This window comes from Staurois parvus, unplaced genomic scaffold (genome assembly GCF_062004578.1).
Source record: "Staurois parvus isolate SC_StPar_1 unplaced genomic scaffold, SC_StPar_1.0 ptg000371l, whole genome shotgun sequence".
In the NCBI taxonomy this organism is placed as follows: Eukaryota; Metazoa; Chordata; class Amphibia; order Anura; family Ranidae; genus Staurois; species Staurois parvus.
The window spans coordinates 6,936,654-6,962,397 of NW_028318167.1; the positions used below are offsets into that span (position 1 = coordinate 6,936,654).

Below are 25,744 nucleotides of genomic sequence, written 5' to 3' on the forward strand. Positions count from 1 at the left end.
CAATAAAATATAACCATGTCACTAAATTAAAATGTATTAGCATTTGCATTTAAAAGGAGATATAAACACTTCGAATAATACCAACAGTTTGAAAACCTCCCACAAGAATCAGCATTACTGAAAAAGACCAGCATTGCCAGTTTGACTTGAATGCCCCTCATACAATGATAACAGTAGAAAAAAACAATAAAGTAGAACCATGCCCCTTAAATAAATATTTATTAGTATTTGTATTTTAAAAAAGATAAAACACCTCATATAATACCAACAGTTCAAAAACCTCCCACAGTAATCAGCATTTCCAGGAAACCAACCGAACCAACCAAACAAGACCAGCATTGTCTGGAAAAATTTTCTAACTGCATACTTCTTACTAAAAATACCTAAACCAGTTGATCTACATATTTACACGCTCACAAAGGTGATATCATATTCCTTGAGTTGAAACAGTAGAATGAGAGCAATACCAAGAGAAGAAGAGTCAAGCAATCTGCATCTGCTGGGCATCCCATGCAAACGAAATGTGAGTAGTTCAAATAGTCCTGCACCTTTACTTACATGCTTCTCCCCTGAGGGTAAGCTCCATGAGATTAAGCTTTCCAGCCTACATTATGATGTAGTTTGGTTTTACAGACCCTTCCCATAATGTCCCCATGCAGTTTCCTGCTAGTTTATTTATATTATAACCCCCCTTTCTAAGATTCCTCACACTGACTTGGGCAGAGCTGTCAATACCTCACTCTCTAAGGTCAGAACGCGCTACTACTCTGAGGGCCTCTAGCAGCTATTTAGGATCCTTCACTACCTCATCACTACAAAGGCCTCCGAGCCTAATCACCAAGCTAACTATGGTGATACCTGGTGGCCAAAAGGGGAACTACACCAGGCATCCCTTTGTACCTACCCTATACTGGTGTAGGGGTCCCCCCCCAAAATCCATGCCAGATCCTTATCCTAGCAGGTCAAGAAAGGGAGGGGACCAGCGAGTGCTCCTCCCCTAAAACCATACCAGGCCATATGCCTTCAACTTGGGGGGTGCTTTGGGGTGGAGGGGCTCCCCCCCCCAAAGCACCTTGTCCACATGTTGGTGACGACAAGGCCCTCTTTCCCACAACCCTGGGCTGTGGTTGTGGGGCTCTGCAGGTGGGGAGATTATCAGAATCTGGAAGCCCCCTTTAACAAGGAGACCCCCAGATCCTGGCCCCCCACTATCATTACCCATTCACAAAAAAAAAATTGTATTTGAAAAAAAACAGGAGACAGTCTTTGACAACTCCTTTATTAAAAATAAAAGTAAAAACAATGTCCTCCAAAGTAGATCCAACATCAATTACGATTCCCGCTGCCGCTACCCAAAAAAAGAAAAAAAAACCCACAGCGCTCGCGGCGCTGGCTCCCGGCCATCTGACAGCTGCGCCCCTGGAGTTCACATTTAACCACTTAATCACTTCCTATGCCTTTTCCTCCCTAGACCCCCTTGAGTCCCAGATCATTCTTTTCATTTTTGGTGAAACAATATTAGGGTTGTGGCTGACAGCTGCAGCCGTAACCCGGGTATAACTGCTTAAAGTCAACCGTGTAAGTATACATGACTTAGTAGAAAATAGTTAATAGACTCTACAAAAATATATCAAAATCAGGCACTGTGGACATACTACTCAATAGAGATCAGACCAGATTAGGCTGGATATCTCAGCAGGTTGGGCCTCTGTCACCTCCACCAGGTTCTGGAGGTCCATGGAACCTTCCAGAAGCCAGTAGGTGGAGGGGTGGAGACCTGGATCTGCATATTCATGGGAGTCTGACAAATCCCAAGTTGCAGGCCCCGGTAGTGTGTCAAACGTTCACTGGATATAAGAAACTATTTCATCAGAGGTCTGGAGTCAAGTGGAAGATGGATTACTGCTGTTGCTGCTGTGTAACCTGGGAGGGGACCCAAGAGGGGCTCTGCCTTCAGGCTGGAGGCTGCAGGACAGAGGGAGCTCTACTACCTTACAGTCCACCAGCAAAGGACAGCCTGCAAGTGGGGACAGAAACTGGCTCAGTGAGAGGCCTGAATGCAGTTTACCCAGAGCTACAGGATCCATGGACAATGTGAGTACCTCTATACCCCTGGTACCAATAGGAGAGAGGGTTGCTGGGTGCAATACTTAACCAGTTCTCCATGAGATAGTGCTACATGCCTGTCTTGGAATCTCTTGCTCCAGGGTACTCTTCAAAAGACAGCCAGGTGGATAGGTGTTTCCTAGCTGGGGTCTAAAGAGAATTCACCTAGATAGAGATCATTATGGATTTATTAAGAGACTGTGCCACTCCGACTGCAGTAGAAAGATCAGAATCTACCATTTTGTACATAATCAGGAAGTTTTGTCCTCAGAGTGATTTCTACAACTCAAGTTGGCATCCCATATACCCCTAACCCTATCCAAATTGTTTATCCCCTAATGAACAACAAAAACAAGTTCATGGGCTTGTTTCTGACTCTGAGTTAAAGTCTGAAAAACATGTTGCCTGGCTGCGGAAAAAGGGGACTCAATACTCAGCAGTATCCTTCAGGGTTGAGCTCTACGCTGGTGACAATTAAGCAATTAATTGCAAATAAGAAAACTTTTTTATCAGTGCTAAATAAAATATTTTTCAAAAGTTTAGGCTCTATGCATACTAGCATTTTTTACAAGCTCAAACAATGCTAGATAAAATGCTGGATGAAAAAAGGCTAATACCAGCGTTTTTGTGCAGGCTGAAGCTTGCAAAATACTTTTAGCATAAAATGGTGTGCATGAACACATAGGATAACTTTATTAGCTGCTAGGAGCAGAAATGCTCATAATAGCTTCTAGGAGCTTAAAAAACACTAGTGTGCATGGAGCCTTAAAATTGTTACCCCATATTTCAAGTGAAACTAATATGAAAAACAATTTTAACAACACTATATTTTGTAGCACTACCTGATGAAGTTTTGGGTCCCCCTATAGTCCTGCACATTCAGGCAACATGCATTTTCACATCCACTTGCATTCAGCAGTCATTGACCAGTCCCTGAGCTTGGTTTGAAGTTTTATTAGAGGATTTAGAACTTGGATGGGTTAGGGGGAGTAAGGGATACCCAAGAAAAACCGAGGACAATTTCCTGAACTATGTACAAGTCTTTACACAAAAATCCTCTTTGTGGAGAGCTAGCCAACATCTCCTAATATGCTGTCATAAAACTCATGTATATATAATAGAATGAATGTCCATCATGCCCTGGCCAGTGTCTGGCAAGCCACCAGGAATATGAAGACCACCCACCTCCTCTGGGTCCTGGATAGGGTCGTGATAGGTTTGTGTAGTAGGGCCTGCCATGGATTGTGGACCAAGGAGACACTCAGTACAGCTCTAATCTCTGTACAGCTGTACACCTGGGTCCAGAAGTAAATAGCCTTGGGTCAGGTCCACCAGATGTGGAATAAGGTTCTGCATTCTCTGCAGCCCCAAAAGCACATGGGAGATGCACAGAGGACAAAGTGGGATAGACGTTGGGTACCATGTACCAACAAGAGAGCAATTTGAACAGATTTTCTTGGGCAAGGATATTTTTAGAACACTTTGAGGAGGTCAGCCAGATAAAGTTCCAAGCTGCCTTATCCAGTGTCTTGGCTAGATCTGTTCCCCATTTTGTCACATATACCTCTAGAACATTCTAAGAGGACACCTGACCATTTTCCAACTATAGTAAGGTCACTTGACCTTTTCCTCACATGTCTTCCCTTACAGGTGCATGTGTTGAGAGCCTGGGAATTCCTGCTGCTTACACAGTCCCATGGGGGAGAGGGGATCTTGAAACCGGCATCCCCCCTTTTCCCCTTTCAATTTGTTTCACTGGCCCAGGGAAAGGGTTTTTTAACCCTTACATGTCCTCTTCTGGCCTGCTCATATTATCTGCATGCTATGTCAAGTGACCTGAGTATTAACCCCTCACCTTCCTTATACTACACATCAACATTACAGTGGTTGTAAACCTAAGGCATGAATTGTGAACAAAGCATATCCCTCTATAATGTGTACTTGTCTCAATTACCAGCACTAAGTGTCATTTTTGCCTTGTGCTTTGTTTCTCTGCTATCTTCATGAGTCACTTCTGACACGTTTTCCTGACACCAAGAGAAAACAGATGACAGGGGAGGGCTGTCCAGCACACAGCTTGTAGTTGACACCCTCAGCTTTGTTCCTGTGTGTTGTGTGAACGGGGATGTGTCCCTTCCCTTCAATCAGCTCTCAGAGCTCTCCTCACTGAGCTCTGCAGAGTATAGCTTCAACTCCCTGCCCCATTTTCTGAAATCTCAGACAAGCTTTATAAGGTCTGGACTCTGGACCCCACAGTCGCTGTCACATTTAAAATCTGCCTGCACGCTTGCGTCATTCATTCACAGTGATCGGTGAATGAATAAACTACAAGTCCCGTTTGTGGTGGTGGCAGATTAGCACACTTGCAGTGCATTGAAACTCTAATCACTATGCTCATAACCCATTCACAGCCCCTCCAGCTTTCAGACTGAAAACCTGTACAGAGGTACAGGCAGAAACCTGGAAGGAAAGTGTGTAGGAGCCTGGCATTGCACTCCACTGATCGCATGTGCAATACTTTGCAGGCTCCTATGTAAAAAAATAATAAATGCACACTTTCTCTACCTGCAAAAATGTATGCATTTATTATTTGCTTTGTAAAGGTTAACGTATCCTTTAACCTCCCTGGAGGTATTCCTGAGTGTAACTCGGGGTAAAGTTTCAGCACCACAAGCGGTAACCCCGAGCTACACTCGGGAATACCTTGCAGCGTTGCTCCGGGATCTCTTCTTCACTTACCTTGTTCTGCGCTCCCGTGATGTCCCCCTGCAGCATCCCCGGCAATGTCCTCCGTCCGATGCAGGCATCTGTCTTCCAGATTCCGTTCCCTGCGACGTCAGGACGTACGGGGAAGGGAACTGGCGGGAAATTTAAAAATGTAAAAAAGTGACATTCACTAACTACACTAAAATCACACAGTAAAACATTACTGTATCAAAGCATTTGACATACATTTTGTCTCTAGTGCTTTGTCCTGTGCCCTGCCTGCATTTTGAATGTTCTTTCTGCCTTGAAACTGAAAAATGTCCATGGTGTCCAAAAAGCGTCCCTTTAGGTTAAAATCGGTTTTAGACCAGCTAGAGAACAGCAATAGTAAATTAGAACCACTTGCAGAATTGAGTGATAATGATTCGTGGGGAAATTCCTCATCAGACACTGAAAACAATTTTGTGACTAAGCTCAATGATGTACGAACTTGGCGCTCTATTTCAAATTTAAGTGTTTTTGGTTTGATTATATTATTGAATTAAATTTATTATTATTTTTTATGATTTTTTTTATTAAATTATAATTTATGATTTCGTGTTTCAAATTTTAACATACCCGGAATGTTTACTAGACTCTTGTTTGGACAGATTTCAATGAGTTATTCCTAAAAATTACAGGCCTACAATAAAAAACTACATATTTCCATGCAAAAAAATGTACCGCTTTGAGCACAGCAATACTGACATAATCAGACCGCTAGGGAGGTTACTATATCTAGTGCACCCTTTCCAAGCTCTGTTTTTAACCCCCTCTCAATACCATAATTGTTTTCCATTTCCAGAAAATTGTGGCAAAAAATTAGATTACTGTGGGGTGTCCAATTGCTAAAAAAGAGGTAATTTTAAGTGTTTTCCTCCTGTCCTGGCATTTTTATTTTAATATAAAGCACAGGAAAACAGTTTATTTTTCAAAATGTTTTGTTTTTTCCTTTTTATAAAAAATAAAACACACCCAGTAGTTATTAAATACCAACAAAAGAAAGCTCAATCTGACTCAAAAAATAATATAAAAATATTTTAGGTACAGTGTGGCATGAGCGAGTAATTGAGGGTCAAACTGTTACAGCTCTGAAAACTAAAAATGGCCTGGTAATGAAGTATTATCGGCTGCTATACAAATGTTTAAGGTATGAGAAAACAAAACATTTGTCTTCTTTATAATGGATACAAATCACAAAGCCCTCATCATGATTAGGTGAGAAAACTAAGTGACACATAGACACTATCCATAACTGTGCAGCCAGTACTGTACAATTAATTTTCCACTTTGTTCTGTATGCCACATATTCAGCAGCACATGTAGTTTTCAGCTTAGTACACACATTCAGAAATATGTGTGGAAAATACCACTTTCGAAGCAATCCTATGATAATCTGATCATTAGTACTAGAGATGAGCGAATCGAAGTAGGCGAAGTGGAATTCGTTTCGAATATTAGAAAAATTTCGATTCGCGCCGAATCCGAAAATAAGCAGACTTCGGATGCGCGAATCGAAATTTTTCCTAAAATGGCGGCGACATGTGCGGCGACGGAGCGGGGATGTCTGGGAAGGCGCGCAGACAAGGCGCGCTGACCCATAATGCATTCATTCATGACATGTGATCGCATTAGCCAATCAGCAGCCAGCCAGCCAGCACTGTGTAATGGTCGAGCTATAAATGGCGGCCATTTTAGAATTCTCCATTTGCCTCCAGTCATTCAACAGAGGCAGACCTGGCTGTATTCAGGGAGAGAGTTAGGGACACAGAAACGTTACTTAGGGACATAGAAACGTTAGTTAGGGACACAGAAACGTTACTTAGGGACACAGAAACGTTACTTAGGGCCACAGAAACTTTACTTAGGGACACAGAAACGTTACTTAGGGACACAGAAACGTTACTTAGGGCCACAGAATTGTTACTTAGGGCCACAGAAATGTTACTTAGGGCCACAGAAACGTTACTTAGGGCCACAGAATCGTTACTTAGGGCCACAGAATTGTTACTTAGGGCCACAGAAACGTTACTTAGGGCCACAGAAACGTTACTTAGGGCCACAGAATTGTTACTTAGGGACAGACACAGAATTGTTACTGAGGGACACAGAATTGTTACTGAGGGCCACAGAACTGTTACTTAGGGCCACAGAAACGTTACTTAAGGCCACAGAATTGTTACTTAGGGACAAACACAGAATTGTTACTGAGGGACACAGAATTGTTACTGAGGGCCACAGAACTGTTACTTAGGGCCACAGAAACGTTACTTAGGGACACAGAATTGTTACTCAGGGACAGACACAGAATTGTTACTTAGGGACAGACACAGAATTGTTACTGAGGGACACAGAATCGTTACTTAGGGCCACAGAAACGTTACTTAGGGCCGAATCCGAAAATAAGCAGACTTCGGATGCGCGAATCGAAATTTTTCCTAAAATGGCGGTGACATGTGCGGCGACGGAGCGGGGATGTCTGGGAAGGCGCGCAGACAAGGCGCGCTGACCCATAATGCATTCATTCATGACATGTGATCGCATTAGCCAATCAGCAGCCAGCCAGCCAGCACTGTGTAATGGTCGAGCTATAAATGGCGGCCATTTTAGAATTCTCCATTTGCCTCCAGTCATTCAACAGAGGCAGACCTGGCTGTATTCAGGGAGAGAGTTAGGGACACAGAAACGTTACTTAGGGACATAGAAACGTTAGTTAGGGACACAGAAACGTTACTTAGGGACACAGAAACGTTACTTAGGGCCACAGAAACTTTACTTAGGGACACAGAAACGTTACTTAGGGACACAGAAACGTTACTTAGGGCCACAGAATTGTTACTTAGGGCCACAGAAACGTTACTTAGGGCCACAGAAACGTTACTTAGGGCCACAGAATCGTTACTTAGGGCCACAGAATCGTTACTTAGGGCCACAGAAACGTTACTTAGGGCCACAGAAACGTTACTTAGGGCCACAGAATTGTTACTTAGGGACAGACACAGAATTGTTACTGAGGGACACAGAATTGTTACTGAGGGCCACAGAACTGTTACTTAGGGCCACAGAAATGTTACTTAAGGCCACAGAATTGTTACTTAGGGACAAACACAGAATTGTTACTGAGGGACACAGAATTGTTACTGAGGGCCACAGAACTGTTACTTAGGGCCACAGAAACGTTACTTAGGGACACAGAATTGTTACTCAGGGACAGACACAGAATTGTTACTTAGGGACAGACACAGAATTGTTACTGAGGGACACAGAATCGTTACTTAGGGCCACAGAAACGTTACTTAGGGCCGAATCCGAAAATAAGCAGACTTCGGATGCGCGAATCGAAATTTTTCCTAAAATGGCGGCGACATGTGCGGCGACGGAGCGGGGATGTCTGGGAAGGCGCGCAGACAAGGCGCGCTGACCCATAATGCATTCATTCATGACATGTGATCGCATTAGCCAATCAGCAGCCAGCCAGCCAGCACTGTGTAATGGTCGAGCTATAAATGGCGGCCATTTTAGAATTCTCCATTTGCCTCCAGTCATTCAACAGAGGCAGACCTGGCTGTATTCAGGGAGAGAGTTAGGGACACAGAAACGTTACTTAGGGACATAGAAACGTTAGTTAGGGACACAGAAACGTTACTTAGGGACACAGAAACGTTACTTAGGGCCACAGAAACTTTACTTAGGGACACAGAAACGTTACTTAGGGACACAGAAACGTTACTTAGGGCCACAGAATTGTTACTTAGGGCCACAGAAACATTACTTAGGGCCACAGAAACGTTACTTAGGGCCACAGAATCGTTACTTAGGGCCACAGAATCGTTACTTAGGGCCACAGAAACGTTACTTAGGGCCACAGAAACGTTACTTAGGGCCACAGAATTGTTACTTAGGGACAGACACAGAATTGTTACTGAGGGACACAGAATTGTTACTGAGGGCCACAGAACTGTTACTTAGGGCCACAGAAACGTTACTTAAGGCCACAGAATTGTTACTTAGGGACAAACACAGAATTGTTACTGAGGGACACAGAATTGTTACTGAGGGCCACAGAACTGTTACTTAGGGCCACAGAAACGTTACTTAGGGACACAGAATTGTTACTCAGGGACAGACACAGAATTGTTACTTAGGGACAGACACAGAATTGTTACTGAGGGACACAGAATCGTTACTTAGGGCCACAGAAACGTTACTTAGGGCCACAGAATTGTTACTTAGGGACAGACACAGAATTGTTACTGAGGGACACAGAATTGTTACTGAGGGCCACAGAACTGTTACTTAGGGCCACAGAAACGTTACTTAGGGCCACAGAATTGTTACTTAGGGACAGACACAGAATTGTTACTGAGGGACACAGAATTGTTACTGAGGGCCACAGAACTGTTACTTAGGGCCACAGAAACGTTACTTAGGGACACAGAATTGTTACTCAGGGACAGACACAGAATTGTTACTTAGGGACAGACACAGAATTGTTACTGAGGGACACAGAATCGTTACTTAGGGCCACAGAAACGTTACTTAGGGCCACAGAAACGTTACTTAGGGCCACAGAATTGTTACTTAGGGACAGACACAGAATTGTTACTGAGGGCCACAGAACCGTTACTTAGGGCCACAGAAACGTTACTTAGGGACACAGAATTGTTACTCAGGGACAGACACAGAATTGTTACTGAGGGACACAGAATTGTTACTGAGGGCCACAGAACTGTTACTTAGGGCCACAGAAACGTTACTTAGGGCCACAGAAACGTTACTTAGGGCTACAGAAACATTACTTAGGGCCACAGAATCGTTACTTAGGGCCACAGAATCGTTACTTAGGGCCACAGAAACGTTACTTAGGGCCACAGAATTGTTACTTAGGGACAGACACAGAATTGTTACTGAGGGACACAGATTTGTTACTGAGGGCCACAGAACCGTTACTTAGGGCCACAGAAAGGTTACTTAGGGACACAGAATTGTTACTCAGGGACAGACACAGAATTGTTACTGAGGGACACAGAATTGTTACTGAGGGCCACAGAACTGTTACTTAGGGCCACAGAAACGTTACTTAGGGCCACAGAAACGTTACTTAGGGCCACAGAAACGTTACTTAGGGCTACAGAAACATTACTTAGGGCCACAGAATCGTTACTTAGGGCCACAGAATCGTTACTTAGGGCCACAGAAACGTTACTTAGGGCCACAGAATTGTTACTTAGGGACAGACACAGAATTGTTACTGAGGGACACAGATTTGTTACTGAGGGCCACAGAACCGTTACTTAGGGCCACAGAAACGTTGCTTAGGGACACAGAATTGTTACTCAGGGACAGACGCAGAATTGTTACTGAGGGACACAAAATTGTTACTGAGGGCCACAGAACTGTTACTTAGGGCCACAGAAACGTTACTTAGGGCCACAGAAACGTTACTTAGGGCCACAGAATCGTTACTTAGGGCCACAGAAACGTTACTTAGGGACACAGAATTGTTACTCAGGGACAGACACAGAATTGTTACTTAGGGACACAGAATTGTTACTCAGGGACAGACGCAGAATTGTTACTGAGGGATACAGAATTGTTACTGAGGGACACAGAACCGTTACTTAGGGCCACAGAAACGTTACTTAGGGCCACAGAAACGTTACTTAGGGCTACAGAAACGTTACTTAGGGCCACAGAATTGTTACTTAGGGCCACAGAAACTTTACTTAGGGCCACAGAAACGTTACTTAGTGCCACAGAATTGTTACTTAGGGACAGACACAGAATTGTTACTGAGGGACACAGATTTGTTACTGAGGGCCACAGAACCGTTACTTAGGGCCACAGAAACGTTACTTAGGGACACAGAATTGTTACTCAGGGACAGACACAGAATTGTTACTTAGGGACACAGAATTGTTACTCAGGGACAGACACAGAATTGTTACTGAGGGATACAGAATTGTTACTGAGGGACACAGAACCGTTACTTAGGGCCACAGAAACGTTACTTAGGGCCACAGAAACGTTACTTAGGACTACAGAAACGTTACTTAGGGCCACAGAATCGTTACTTAGGGCCACAGAAACTTTACTTAGGGCCACAGAAATGTTACTTAGTGCCACAGAATTGTTACTTAGGGACAGACACAGAATTGTTACTGAGGGACACAGATTTGTTACTGAGGGCCACAGAACCGTTACTTAGGGCCACAGAAACGTTACTTAGGGACACAGAATTGTTACTCAGGGACAGACACAGAATTGTTACTCAGGGACACAGAATTGTTACTGAGAGACACAGAATTGTTACTCAGGGACACAGAATTGTTACTGAGGGACATAGAATTGTTACTGAGGGACACAGAATTGTTACTCAGGGACAGACACAGAATTGTTACTCAGGGACAGACACAGAATTGTTACTGAGGGACACAGAATTGTTACTGAGGGACACAGAATTGTTACTCAGCGACAGACACAGAATTGTTACTCAGGGACAGACACAGAATTGTTACTGAGGGACACAGAATTGTTACTCAGGGACACAGAATTGTTACTCAGGGACAGACACAGAATTGTTACTCAGGGATAGACACAGAATTGTTACTGAGGGACACAGAATTGTTACTGAGGGACACAGAATTGTTACTCAGCGACAGACACAGAATTGTTACTCAGGGACAGACACAGAATTGTTACTGAGGGACACAGAATTGTTACTGAGGGACACAGAATTGTTACTGAGGGACACAGAATTGTTACTGTGGGACACAGAATTGTTACTCAGGGACAGACACAGAATTGTTACTCAGGGACAGACACAGAATTGTTACTGAGGGACACAGAATTGTTACTCAGGGACAGACACAGAATTGTTACTCAGGGACAGACACAGAATTGTTACTCAGGGACAGACACAGAATTGTTACTGAGGGACACAGAATTGTTACTCAGGGACAGACACAGAATTGTTACTCAGGGACAGACACAGAATTGTTACTCAGGGACAGACACAGAATTGTTACTGAGGGACACAGAATTGTTACTGAGGGACACAGAATTGTTACTGAGGGACACAGATTTGTTACTGAGGGCCACAGAACCGTTACTTAGGGCCACAGAAACGTTACTTAGGGACACAGAATTGTTACTCAGGGACAGACACAGAATTGTTACTCAGGGACAGACACAGAATTGTTACTGAGGGACACAGAATTGTTACTGAGGGACACAGAATTGTTACTCAGGGACACAGAATTGTTACTGAGGGACACAGAATTGTTACTGAGGGACACAGAATTGTTACTCAGGGACAGACACAGAATTGTTACTGAGGGACACAGAATTGTTACTGAGGGACACAGAATTGTTACTCAGAGACACAGAATTGTTACTCAGCGACAGACACAGAATTGTTACTCAGGGACAGACACAGAATTGTTACTCAGGGACAGACACAGAATTGTTACTGAGGGACACAGAATTGTTACTGAGGGACACAAAATTGTTACTGAGGGACACAGAATTGTTACTCAGGGACACAGAATTGTTACTGAGGGACACAGAATTGTTACTGAGGGACACAGAATTGTTACTCAGGGACAGACACAGAATTGTTACTCAGGGACAGACACAGAATTGTTACTGAGGGACACAGAATTGTTACTCAGGGACAGACACAGAATTGTTACTCAGGGACAGACACAGAATTGTTACTCAGGGACAGACACAGAATTGTTACTGAGGGACACAGAATTGTTACTCAGGGACAGACACAGAATTGTTACTCAGGGACAGACACAGAATTGTTACTCAGGGACAGACACAGAATTGTTACTGAGGGACACAGAATTGTTACTGAGGGACACAGATTTGTTACTGAGGGCCACAGAACCGTTACTTAGGGCCACAGAAACGTTACTTAGGGACACAGAATTGTTACTCAGGGACAGACACAGAATTGTTACTCAGGGACAGACACAGAATTGTTACTGAGGGACACAGAATTGTTACTGAGGGACACAGAATTGTTACTCAGGGACACAGAATTGTTACTGAGGGACACAGAATTGTTACTGAGGGACACAGAATTGTTACTGAGGGACACAGAATTGTTACTCAGGGACAGACACAGAATTGTTACTGAGGGACACAGAATTGTTACTGAGGGACACAGAATTGTTACTCAGAGACACAGAATTGTTACTCAGCGACAGACACAGAATTGTTACTCAGGGACAGACACAGAATTGTTACTCAGGGACAGACACAGAATTGTTACTGAGGGACACAGAATTGTTACTGAGGGACACAGAATTGTTACTCAGGGACACAGAATTGTTACTGAGGGACACAGAATTGTTACTGAGGGACACAGAATTGGTACTCAGGGACAGACACAGAATTGTTACTCCGGGACAAACACAGAATTGTTACTGAGGGACACAGAATTGTTACTGAGGGACACAGAATTGTTACTCAGCGACAGACACAGAATTGTTACTCAGGGACAGACACAGAATTGTTACTGAGGGACACAGAATTGTTACTGAGGGACACAGAATTGTTACTCAGGGACACAGAATTTTTACTGAGGGACACAGAATTGTTACTGAGGGACACAGAATTGTTACTGAGGGACACAGAATTGTTACTCAGGGACACAGAATTGTTACTCAGGGACAGACACAGAATTGTTACTCAGGGACACAGAATCGTTTAATTAAAGAGTATGTCAGACAACATGCATAGGAGTGGCAGAGGAGGCAATGTTTTAGGAGCAAGCAGACGTGGCAGCAGAGGAAGGGGTCGAGGCAGCACTAGACGCAGCCAGAGGCCAGTGCTCCCGGTGTCATCCAGCGGTCGTGTCTCCACCGGCAACCCTGCCGTCATCAATTGGTTGGCTCGGTCGTCTTCCTCTTCCCAGGTCACCTCTGACACCTACAGCCAACGGTCGGTGGGTACGTCAGACACAACCGTTAGTTGGCATGGCCCGGGAGCAAGCCCACTGTCCTTTGGTGTTCCCTCACCAAGCGAAGTATCGTATGCTGTGGGCTCAGCCCCACTGTACAGTGAGGAAGAGCTAACAGAGGGCGGTCAGGAACGGGGGGAGACATCCGCCTCTTCAGCAGCCAGGCGAAGAAGTAGTGGCGAGGAGAGTGGCTCGGTAGCCGGTCTAGAGACAGGTCTGTCTCCTGACCCACACGCAGCCGAGGGGGCTAGTAGTGAGGAGGAGACCCTAATTGATGATGATGAGGCTGATCGCACTTGGCAGCCTCGTCGTCATCAGGCTATTGCTTCCGCATCATCAGGAGAAGAGGGTGGCAGCTTGGCAGCGAGCAAAACAGTCGGTGGGTTGCCCAGGAGGCAGCAGGGTCGCAGCAGTGTCAGTGGAGGCAAACGGCCACGGAGTAGAGCACCAGCTCCACTGCAGCCTACCACCACGGCCAGTAGTGGTGCCGGTGTGCACGGAGGAAGCAGCAGTCAGCCAGTGAGGAGTATCGGGGGCAAAGTTTCCTACTCGGCGGTGTGGCAATTTTTTGTCAAGCCGCCCGAGGAAGTAAACGTAGCCGTATGTCGACTATGTGGCCAGAAAGTCAAGCGTGGCCAGGGGGCCCATGTTGGGACTACAGCGTTGCGTCAGCATATGCAGCGTCGCCATTTGGTGGCCTGGGAAAACCGTGATAAAGATACGGCGGTTCTGCCTGCCCCAGCCCCCGCTCCATCACCCGCTCCGTTACTTGCTCCGTCACCCGACGTCAATCGCCCTCTATCAGCCAGTCAAGGCTCCAACACCTCTGCTGAGGGGAGTTGTCGCTCGTTGGCATCTTCCGCTCGTTCTGATGCTCCTTCTCCTGCTACTCCTCTTCACGGATTCCGTCAGCAGTCTTTCTTGGAATCCGTTTCCAAGAGACAACAGTTTGCGAGCACGCACCCGACAGTGCAAAAGCTGAACGTCCTCCTGTCCAAGTTGCTGGTGCTGCAGTCCCTCCCTTTCCAAGTGGTGGACTCAGCACCTTTCCGAGAAATGATGGCTTGTGCCGCGCCGCGGTGGAGAGTGCCAAGCTGTCATTTCTTCGCCAAAAAGGCAGTGCCAGCCCTGCATTCACATGTAGAAGAGATGGTGGGCCAGTCTTTGAGCATGTCGGTCTCTGCCAAAGTGCACGGCAGCGCCGACGTGTGGAGCTGTAACTACGGTCAGGGACAGTACATGTCATTTACGGCCCACTGGGTGAACGTGGTGCCGTCACAGCCGCACCAGCAACTTGGACAGGTCACGCCGCTTTTGCCTCCACGTTTGCACGTCCTTGGTCCGGCAAAGATGTCCGCCTCTACCACCTCTTCTTCCGCCGTGTCCTCAGCCGCCATCCCCGTGCCAAGTCCCATTACCCGACCGGCATATCACATGTGCAGGGCGCAACGGTGTCACGCTGTGCTGCACCTGGTATGCCTTGGCGAACGTAGTCACACAGGGGAGGAACTTCTGAGTGTAATGAACAGAGAAATCGACAGATGGCTGTCTCCGCGCAAACTGAAAATCGGAACCATGTTGACCGACAACGGAAAGAACATGGTGTCTGCTCTGCGTCAAGGAAGGTTGTGCCATGCGCCATGCATGGCTCACGTGTTCAATCTGGTTGTCAAGCGGTTCCTAAAATCCACCATCCCACTGCAAGACATCCTTAAAATGTCACGTAAACTTTGCATGCATTTCAGCCATTCCTACACCGCAAAGCACACCCTCCTTGAGCTGCAGCGGCAGAACGGAATTCCACAGCATCGCCTGATCTGCGACGTTGCAACAAGGTGGAATTCAACCCTACACATGTTAGACCGCCTTTACGAACAGCGAAAGGCCATCACCGATTTCCTGATGTTACAAGCGGATAAAGGTACTCCCCTGTGTAACTTCGATGTCAGCCATTGGCAGCTCATGCGTGACACCTGCCGCTTGCTCAGGCCCTTTGAGGAGGCCACGCTATTCGTGAGTCGGCAGGACTATGGGATGAACGACGTCATTCCTCTGTTGCACGTCCTGGAACAAATGCTGTTAACAATGGCTGGTCAGGGTGCGGTAGACGTGGCGCACAGATCTCAACGCCACATGACCCCTGTGGGGGCAGGACAGGAAGAAGAGGAGGAGGTAGAGGAGGACATTTGTGCTCAGGAATTATTGAGTGAAATGGGTGGTTTTTCCACTCAGTGGACAGGAGTGGAGGAGCAGGAGCATCTGGTAGAGGAGGAGGAGGAGGAGACAGAGGACCCAGACGCACCGTGGCAGTATGCTGTGGAGATGGAGGCAGGGAGTCCCTCGCATTCCTTGGCACAAATGGCCCATAGCATGCTCGGTTGCTTGCGTAGCGACAGCCGAATAATAACCATCAGACAGAGGGATGACTTTTGGCTGTCCACCTTGTTGGACCCTCGCTACCGTTCAAAGATGGTGGCCTTTTTCACACCTGCTGAGAGGGAGGCCAAAATAACGTACTATAAAAACCACCTATGTAGTCAGTTGGTCTCTGCCTTTCTGCGCCAACGTCCATCCTCAGACACTGTGGGCCCTGTGCGCTCGCGTTCCGCTGCCATGGCAGCAGGGGAGGGGTGGGGTGGTAGGAGCAGTGGCAGCTCCACCAGCAGCGGCTGCCTCAGTCTGCAGTCGATGATGAGTAGCTTTCTTCACCAGCGCAGTGAGGAAACTACTAACCAGCCGCAGCAGCAGCAGCAGCATCAGGTGGACCTGGAGCAGGACCTCAAACAACAGGCTTGGGCCTACTTGGACAGCACCCTGCCAACCGAGGTAGACAATCCCCTTGACTACTGGGCAACGAAACTTGACCTTTGGCCCCAACTAGCTGAATTTGCCCTTGAAAGACTGTCATGCCCGGCCAGTAGCGTGGCATCGGAGCGCGTGTTTAGTGCGGCAGGAGGTATTGTAACTCCGCGGAGGACACGACTGTCCACCCAAAGTGTGGAGAGACTCACGTTTGTGAAAATGAATCAGGCGTGGATTAGTCTGGATTTCAAACCACCAGTTCCTGACACAACTGACCAAATCCGCCATGAATCATGCCCCAAACATGTGCCACTTTCAGGTCTCCTCACACTGCTGGTGTGTTCCATTTTTTGTCATAGGGTGCTGGCAGATTACGGGCCTCCCATAGCTGCTGCCAGGCCCCTAATCTGCCATGGGCCCCTATACCGCCTCCTCATGCTGCTGCCAGGTCCAGAGTCTCTCATGGGTTCCTGTACGGCCTCCCATTGCTGCTGTCTCCATCGCCACACTCTGCCATGTGCCACTTTCAGGTCTCCTCACACTGCTGGTGTGTTACATTTTTTGTCATAGGGTGCTGGCAGATTACGGGCCTCCCATAGCTGCTGCCAGGCCCCTAATCTGCCATGGGCCCCTATACCGCCTCCTCATGCTGCTGCCAGGTGCAGAGTCTCTCATGGGTCCCTGTACGGCCTCCCATTGCTGCTGTCTCCATCGCCACACTCTGCCATGTGCCACTTTCAGGTCTCCTCACACACTGCTGGTGTGTTCCATTTTTTGTCATAGGGTGCTGGCAGATTACGGGCCTCCCATTGCTGCTGCCAGGCCCGTAATCTGTCATGGGCCCCTGTTGTCGCTTGTTGGCATATTCCGCTCGTTCAGATGCTCCTTCTCCTGCTACTCCTCTTCACGGATTCCGTCAGCAGTCTTTCTTGGAATCCGTTTCCAAGAGACAACAGTTTGCGAGCACGCACCCGACGGTGCAGAAGCTGAACGTCCTCCTGTCCAAGTTGCTGCTGCCAGGCTCGTAATCTGTCATGCGCCCCTGTACCGCCTCCTCATGCTGCTGCCAGGTCCAGAGTGTGTCATGGGCCCCCGTACCGACTCCTCATGCTGCTGCCAGGCCCGTAATCTGTCATGGGCCCCTGTACCGCCTCCTCATGCTGCTGCCAGGTCCAGAGTGTGTCATGGGTCCCTGTACGGCCTCCCATTGCTGCTGCCAGGCCCGTAATCTGCCATGGGCCCCCGTACCAACTCCTCATGCTGCTGCCAGGCCCGTAATCTGTCATGGGCCCCTGTACCGCCTCCTCATGCTGCTGCCAGGTCCAGAGTGTGTCATGGGTCCCTGTACGGCCTCCCATTGTTGCTGTCTCCATCGCCACACTGTGGCTCCACACTCTGGTTTTGGCCCCGTGACTGCCCAAATGAGTGAAGTGTGCGGTGATTCTAAGATCGACGGCACTCATCTGCATGTCATACTGACTGTCAGTATTATTTCTCTTCCCCAGCAGACTCCAAGGGCATTTAAATTAAAGGTACAGTGTTCTGCACTAATATAAAGGCTCTCTGAAGCCTAGAAACACCCTTTTATAAGTTAAATTCGCAGCGAATATATTCGACTCGAATCGAAATTTTTTCACGAATTCGCCGAATCAGTCGAATCGAATTTTTGAATAATTCGCTCATCTCTAATTAGTACACATCTTTCGCCCTAAATTATTCGAGGGGACATGCATACAAATGTTTCCCGTACGATACCAGATTGTACGATTTTTGTTTAATCAGTCTAGTTTTCATCCCAAAATCCAAACAAATACAATACATTACATCACTCTTGAATGTTTCTTCTGTCGTACAAAAATTTTCGAAACTTTAATGACCTCTTCACTTTCAATATGAGACTAGCATGCAAAAAAAAAAACCGGAAGATCATTCATCTGATATTCTTATTGTGTGCATGGGGCTTTAATCATCTTTCTTATCAATTGTCTTGCTTATCCCACCTGTTAACTGCTGCTAAGTCTCACTTACCATTTTCTATATTGTGTGCCTGTTTTCTCTCTCAACCCCATATCTTCTCTTATCTCCTAGATTGCACTCTCCCAATAGTAACCAGTCCATACTAAACCGCCAGAAGCTATTTTATGGCTTTCCAAACAAGCAAAACAACAGGCAATACTGTTTCCTGCTTTGTTGCCTATTGTTAGTTTAGTGGCATGGGCTCATCAGATTGTTTAGTACACTCCCATAGTTACCTATATATAGACAGTAACTAAGGTTGAATTGTGTCATTATTCTATCCAGTTCAACCTGTTACAAATGGAACTAAAAACTTTGCTCTGCACTAAAAATTTCACACTGAACATAATGAAATGCTGAAATCAGCAGCATAGTAAGTGCTCTCTGTAGCTTTCTTTTTTGATGTAGAAATACATATGTAGAATTTCAAACTAATTAATCTTTGTTTTGTCTCCTGTAGGTAGAATGGCTTTCCTACTAACATTCAAGCGTCTTCTAATAGTGACTGCTGTTTTGTGTTGCCTATCAAGCACGATATACTATCGAAAAAATAAGGTAACGTTATGAGATTAATAATACTTTTGTCTATTAAGCTTTCAAAGAGTTTCTCTAGTTATAAGCGTGGTCTTCGTTTTTCTTCAAGTCAGATGAAATGCTCAGTATCAAGTTGCCTATAAATGACCCATGGAGGTAATATAATATAAGATTGAAATCTATAAAAGTAAGAGAAGGGTGGTTTTAAATTCATGAATTATATGAAGATGTGTATTTAATTATAGTGTATTAGTATAAAATAGAATAAAATATATATTTTATTTTATTAGGTGTTAGGATATGTGTCTGAATATATGAACAATTGATAGAGGTATATATTGATATTAATATGGTATATGATGATATTTATGAATTTGTATAATTTAATGGGGGGTTGTATAACAAAATTAAGGAAGTAACTTAGTATAAGGGCTGTTTTAAATTTTGACCAGTAGAGGGGGCATGTGGTATGTGCAATATATGAATATGTATATATGAATGGGAATAGATTTGTTTCTATGGATTTTTAGAATGGTATTAGATCTTATTGTGTATGGTTGGCTCAAGGGGTGAGGTAGATCTATTTGGAGCATATACAGTTGGATGATATCATGGAGTATATACATGTACAGAATTGACTGAAATGTTTATATATGTATGCTGACGTTTTTAATTTAATCGATGTTGTATATTGAATTGCATTCTCTATGTTCTAAATAGCTCCACAGGGTTTGGGATAAGATGTGAATAGCCTTTAGATCATTTGTAATAGTAAGGCATTATGCAGATAAGTGAGGGCAGCGTTTTCCAGCTTCCAAGATGGCGTTTAGAGGTGCCGTTAGTGTATGAAGGGTGGTACATAAGGAGTCGATGCGCAGACGTCCTTACCCTTCTGAAAAAGTCATAGGAAGTGACGAAACGCGTCAGTGACACGTGACGTCAGACGTATCGACGTTGACCATAAGTGCGATCGTGGCCATCTTGGAAGTGGGAACATGTGGCCAATGTTTCCCTGAATCTGTCCACACTTGTATCCCTGTGAGGAGGAGCTGTTTTCACCCAGATTCTATGTGAGTTACTAATAAAGGAGGATATGTTATAGACTATCTGTGACTGTGGATTTTCTTGAATGTGGAAGAAAAAACCCTAACATTGGATAAAATCGTCCTGAGGAGAAATTAACCCAGAGTGGTGTCCTGCCTTGATGTTTTTGATATAGGGTAATTACCCATCAGCATATGAGTTGGAGAGTGTTGTTTTGGGTTCAGGTGATCACTGAGATACACACTTGCAGTGTTAATTGGGAGTTGTTTTTACACATGTTGTTTTGACACTTTTTTATATGAGTGTGTTTCACTTATATCTATATTCACTATAAAATATTTGCATGTGTATAGAGTATACACATTTATAAAGGATTTTGCATGCTGTGTGGCACTTGTGTTGTATTATGCAAAAGGTATGACACTATGTCAAGTTTTTTTTTTTTTTGAGGTGTACTGTCATCAGGATTTGCGGATATTGAGAAGGAGTGTTAGATGAAAGAAGACAGAAAAGTATTATTTACACCTGTGGGGATTATTATATATATATTTTTTTGGATTGATATTTTTTTGGATTCATATTTTTTTGGATTATTATTTTTTTGGATTATTTATTATTTTTGTACTTTTTGAATTTTTGGACATTTGGAACAATTTGTTTATGGTTTTATAGCTTTATGTGGGTTTATTTTATTTTAATTTTAATTTTTTGTTTATTTCTTTGTTATTTAGTTGTTTTAGGGAAAAGTTTCATTATCTTGTTTAATTAACCTTCAAGGGTGGAGGTGGATAACTTTTTCTGGGTCACTATAGGGTGATTTGATGCTGTGTTTAAATATAAGTATAAATGTACCATGTTCTGGACATTTTAGGTCAATTTAGAATTAAACTGCCCATTTACACATGGCCATGTTTCACTGCAGCTTGCAATAGCGAAGAACACCATGCTGCAGTTTTCGTACTGACTTACATTAACAAGGTAAAAAGCATACCACCTGGATAAAATGTTTACTTGCTCTATCTGGAATTTTTTGTAGGCTTCCTTTTTCTTTGAATCATTGATTATGGCTAGAGCAAAAAATCCAGCAATAGATGAATCGAATCAATCAATCTATGGGCAGGCTGGTTGTACTGAAGTCGATCCATCGATCAATTTCAATACAACCAGCCTGTTGGCAGGTTCCTGCCTGTCAGAACTCAGTAGTGATTGACTGTGTTGATGGAGGGATCAAGTGATTTTCTTTCCTGCAACCTGTATCAGCTATGGCTTGCTAAAGTCTGCTCTTCGATCCTACAATATCTGGAAATTGAGACTAGTTTTTTTTTTTTTATTTAAATTTTTTTTAGTTTTACATATAAAATACATGTTCCATCATTACTCTCAATATAACATAGACTACCATCCGTTATATCCCCTGCTATCATTATTCCCATTACCCCCCTCCACCCATCCCCACCCACCCTGAAACCTACCCCCCCAAAGAAAAAATAAATAAATAAATAAAAAAATAATAAATCCACCCACTCTGCATCTCTCCATTACATCTTTTCCTAAATAAGGGTTACTTTCACATATCCCACTCTACTGCTTCATGTATTTCACCTTGGGCTCAAAATCTTCCCATTTCCCCACCTCCTATAATATACATCCATCTTGTCTTCTTGCATATAATACAGTTTCTCCATTCTACATATCTGATTCACTCTTTCTGCCCAATCCTCTTCTTTCGGCACCTCTGAGCTATGCCAAAACTTAGGTATCAGACCCTTTGCCACATTTAGATAATACCATATGCCCGAATCTTTGTATTTGTTCACTGATAACTCTGTACCATGTAACAAGCACAACTCTGGATCCAATCCTTTCTTTATCCCAGAGATTATCCCAATTAAGCGAACCATTGTCTCCCAAAAACCTTGAATCTTTGGGCACTCCCACCATATGTGGTATAACATACCTATCTTTCCACACCCCCTCCAACACTCTGGTGTATTCTCCCCACTCATCTTTTATTCTACGTTCGGTGAAATGTGCCATCTTGTTTAACACTTATAATTTACCTCCACCTCTCTCATACTTACGTTCTCGTGTGTTAATCTATATATTTTCCTCTGTTTATCTTTGTCTATCTCTATTCCCATGTCCCTTTCCCATTTTGTTATATACATTGGCTTTGTGTGTGTGTCTAACTCAGTGAGAATCTTATAAACTTTTGCCGTGCCCCGTTTCCCATCTCAAACATATTCCAATCCTTTTTTACTCTCAAAGGTTTCAGAAGACTCCCAACAAAGTGTTTTAATTGGTGATATCTCCACTCATCTATCTTAATAAAAAAGTTCCCTTTTGTCCCTTTTCAATTCCTTAAGTGTTCTCAATTCCTGCCCTTCCATAATATCCCTCAGTTGAATATCCTTTATAAACCATTTTCCTGTGCTCTCCTCCCTACCTGGGGGGAAATACTCTGTGTTCCTCAGTGACATTAATTGTGAATTAAAATCCCACTTCCTAAGCTTGTGCAATTTATCCCAAACCCTTAAAACATTTAATGTATAAACACTCGTGGTATCTTTTAATCCTCTATATTGTGCTGGTGCCCATATGATTTTACTCAAGTTAACTCCACTTAATTCATTTTCAATTTTAACCCACCTTTTCCCCTCTGGATTGTGTGTCCAGTCATAAATTCTTGCAAGAACTGCTGCTCTATAATACCTCTTGATATCTGCCACTCCCAATCCTCCCTTCTCTTTATTTCTACTCAGCAAATCATAAGATATTCTAGGTTTTTTATTTTTCCATATGTATCTTGTTAACATCTTTTTAATTACCTTAAAAAAAAACCTCTGGAAGCCTAATTGGGATCATCTGGAATTTATATAGGATTTTAGGTACAATTACCATTTTTATCAGATTTATGCGCCCTATCCAAGACGGGTTACCTCCTCCTAATTTCTTCAGTTCCTCGTTAATCTTATTTAAAAGTGAGATGTAATTTAACTTATACAAGTTCGTATGTGAAGCAGTGAGTTTAACCCCTAGATATTTTATCTCTCTATCTTTCCATATAAAAGGGAATTCTTTTTGTATCTTTTCTTTTTCACTATTTGGAAGATTTACATTTAAGATCTCAGTTTTTGTTGGGTTAATTTTCAAATTTGATAACTCCCCATAATCTTTTAAACTCTTCATTAAATTTGGGAGTGTTATCCTAGGATTTCCCACATAGAACAACAGATCGTCCGCAAAAGCAGCCACTTTATGTTCAATTCCTTTTATGTCCATATTTTTTCTAATTGTTGCCAGTAAAGGTTCCAATGATAATACATACAACAATGGGGACAGTGGGCATCCCTGTCTTGTTCCATTTGACATCCCTATAAGTTCCGACCTCTCTCCGTTAACCAAAATAACCACGGAGGGCTCTCTATACAATTTTCCTATCCACTCTCTCATTCTAACTCCCAATCCTAGAATCTCCAGAGTGTCCATCATAAAACTCCAATCTACTCTATCAAATGCCTTTTCAGCATCGGCTGAGAGCACCACCGCCGGAGTTTTCCCCTTCCTGGCTTTTTGGATAAGCAACAAAGTTCTCAACCCATTGTCTCTACCCTCCCTCCCTGGTACAAATCCCACCTGGTCCCCCTGGATCCAAGCTGGCATTAAATCTTTCAACCTATTTGCTAAAACCTTTGCATATAACTTAGTGTCTATGTTCAAAAGTGAGATAGGTCTATAGCTAGAGCACTGAGAAGCATCCTTCCCTTCCTTTTGAATAAGCACCACATGGGCCTGTAAAGATTCTCACCTCATCTCCATCTCCCCACCTAAAGCGTTCATATATTTCTTCAATTTCGGTATCAACAAATCACTATATTTTTTATAGTACCTCACAGTATAACCATCTGGGCCTGGGCTTTTTCCCGTCATAGTACTTTTTAATGCTATTTTTATTTCCTCCTGCATAATTTCTAAATCAAGGGAAATCAGTTGATCTTCACTTAACTTCGATAGTCCAGCATTTTTTAAATATATCCTTCTTTTTTCTCTACTCACATTTCCACTTTTATTAATTGAATCCTGGGAAGTGATATTATACAGCTTGCTATAATATTCCATAAACACATTGGCAATCTCTTTAGTAGAATGAACTGTTACTGCCTTGGGGTTTCTTATTTTTTCTATATAATTCCTGTTTTTCTTTTTCCTCAAGGCTCTCATTAAATATTTTCCTGGTCTATCGTCTCATCTATACCTCTCACTTGCCACTTTATTAAAAACTCTTCTCCTCTCCTCTTCCATCAGAATCTCTAGTTTTTCTTTCTTTTTTGTTATCTTCTGTCTTATCTCTTTTGTTATTCTATTTTTATGTATCTGCTCCATGTCAAATATTTCTTTTAACAGCCCAGCAAGTTTCTCTCTTCTTTCCCTCTTCTTTTTTGCCCCTGACGCAATCAGTATACCTCTTATGTAGGCCTTGTGGGACTCCCATACTGTGGCCACCGACACTAACGCTGTCTCATTCTCCTGAAAAAATCTTTCAATCTCTTCTCTAATCTTCTGATCAATCTCCTGATCCAGGAGAAGAGCCTCATTCAACTTCCATCCAATACCCCCTGTCCGCCGCCTCCCCCACCCTAATTTCAATGCAACAGGGGCATGGTCTGAAAGAGACATTGCCTCTATCTCTACTTTAGCCACCATCTCGATAAGTTGATGATCCACCAATATATAGTCCAATCTCGAGTACATCTCGTGTGCATTAGAGAAGAAGGTATAGTCTCTCTCTTTTCCATGTATTATTCTCCAAATATCCACCAGTTGGCACTCATGCATCACCTTCTTTAACATTCTCAGAGACCTACCTCCCTCTCGATGCACCGGAGAGGTCATATCCATTTTTGGATCCATACAAAAATTCAAGTCCCCTGCCACTATCAAGCACCCCTTTTTGAAGGCCATCAATTTTCTCAAAACACCTTTCAAATATAACTCTGGTCTCTTATTTGGACAATAAATATTCGCAATTGTACATTCCATTTCTTGTAACCTACCTCTCAAAAACAGAAATCTCCCCTCTGTATCTATTACTCTTTCCTCCAGCTCAAATCTTATGTTTTTTGCAAGCCCTATTGCTACTCCCTTTGCTTTCTTAATTGGGGAATCTGCATAAAACCATGTTGGGTAGTTTCTAGAATTCAACTTAATGTTTGACTTAATCTCGAGATGTGTCTCCTGCAGAAAGACCACAGAAGCTTCTCTATGTTGCAACTCCTTGAATAGCTTAAATCTTTTCCCGGGACAATTCAGCCTATATACATTATATGTTATAAACCGTAACTCTTCCATATTTCTTGTATCTCTTTTTTTCTCCTCAATTTTCTATTTTCCACCCTTAATTCCCTTGTACTTCCCTTCCTTATGCAGAGTGTTAATTTTAATACCCCTTCCCCATTCCCTCCTACCCACCCTCCCCTGTTACTCCCCAATACCCCTCCCCCCTCCTCTACTCCCATTTTTAGG

The 25,744-nt window shown here is 43.8% G+C and overlaps 1 protein-coding gene across 3 annotated transcripts in view; it reads left to right on the forward strand.

Moving 5' to 3' along the window:
- The first annotated feature begins 464 nt into the window (after window positions 1-464).
- Window positions 465-25,744, forward strand: part of LOC149456200 (NXPE family member 1-like) — a 68,615-nt gene continuing 43,335 nt past the window's right edge. For 2 of the 3 annotated variants that reach the window (XM_089685340.1, XM_089685343.1), the window contains exons 1-2: window positions 465-523; window positions 19,104-19,198. In XM_089685340.1, coding sequence (XP_089541466.1) covers window positions 511-523; window positions 19,104-19,198 — 108 coding nt within the window. In that variant the 5' untranslated portion in view covers window positions 465-510. Of the gene's footprint in view, window positions 524-18,910; window positions 19,017-19,103; window positions 19,199-25,744 lie in introns of those variants that run through there. The other variant, XM_089685341.1, reaches the window with a different exon arrangement.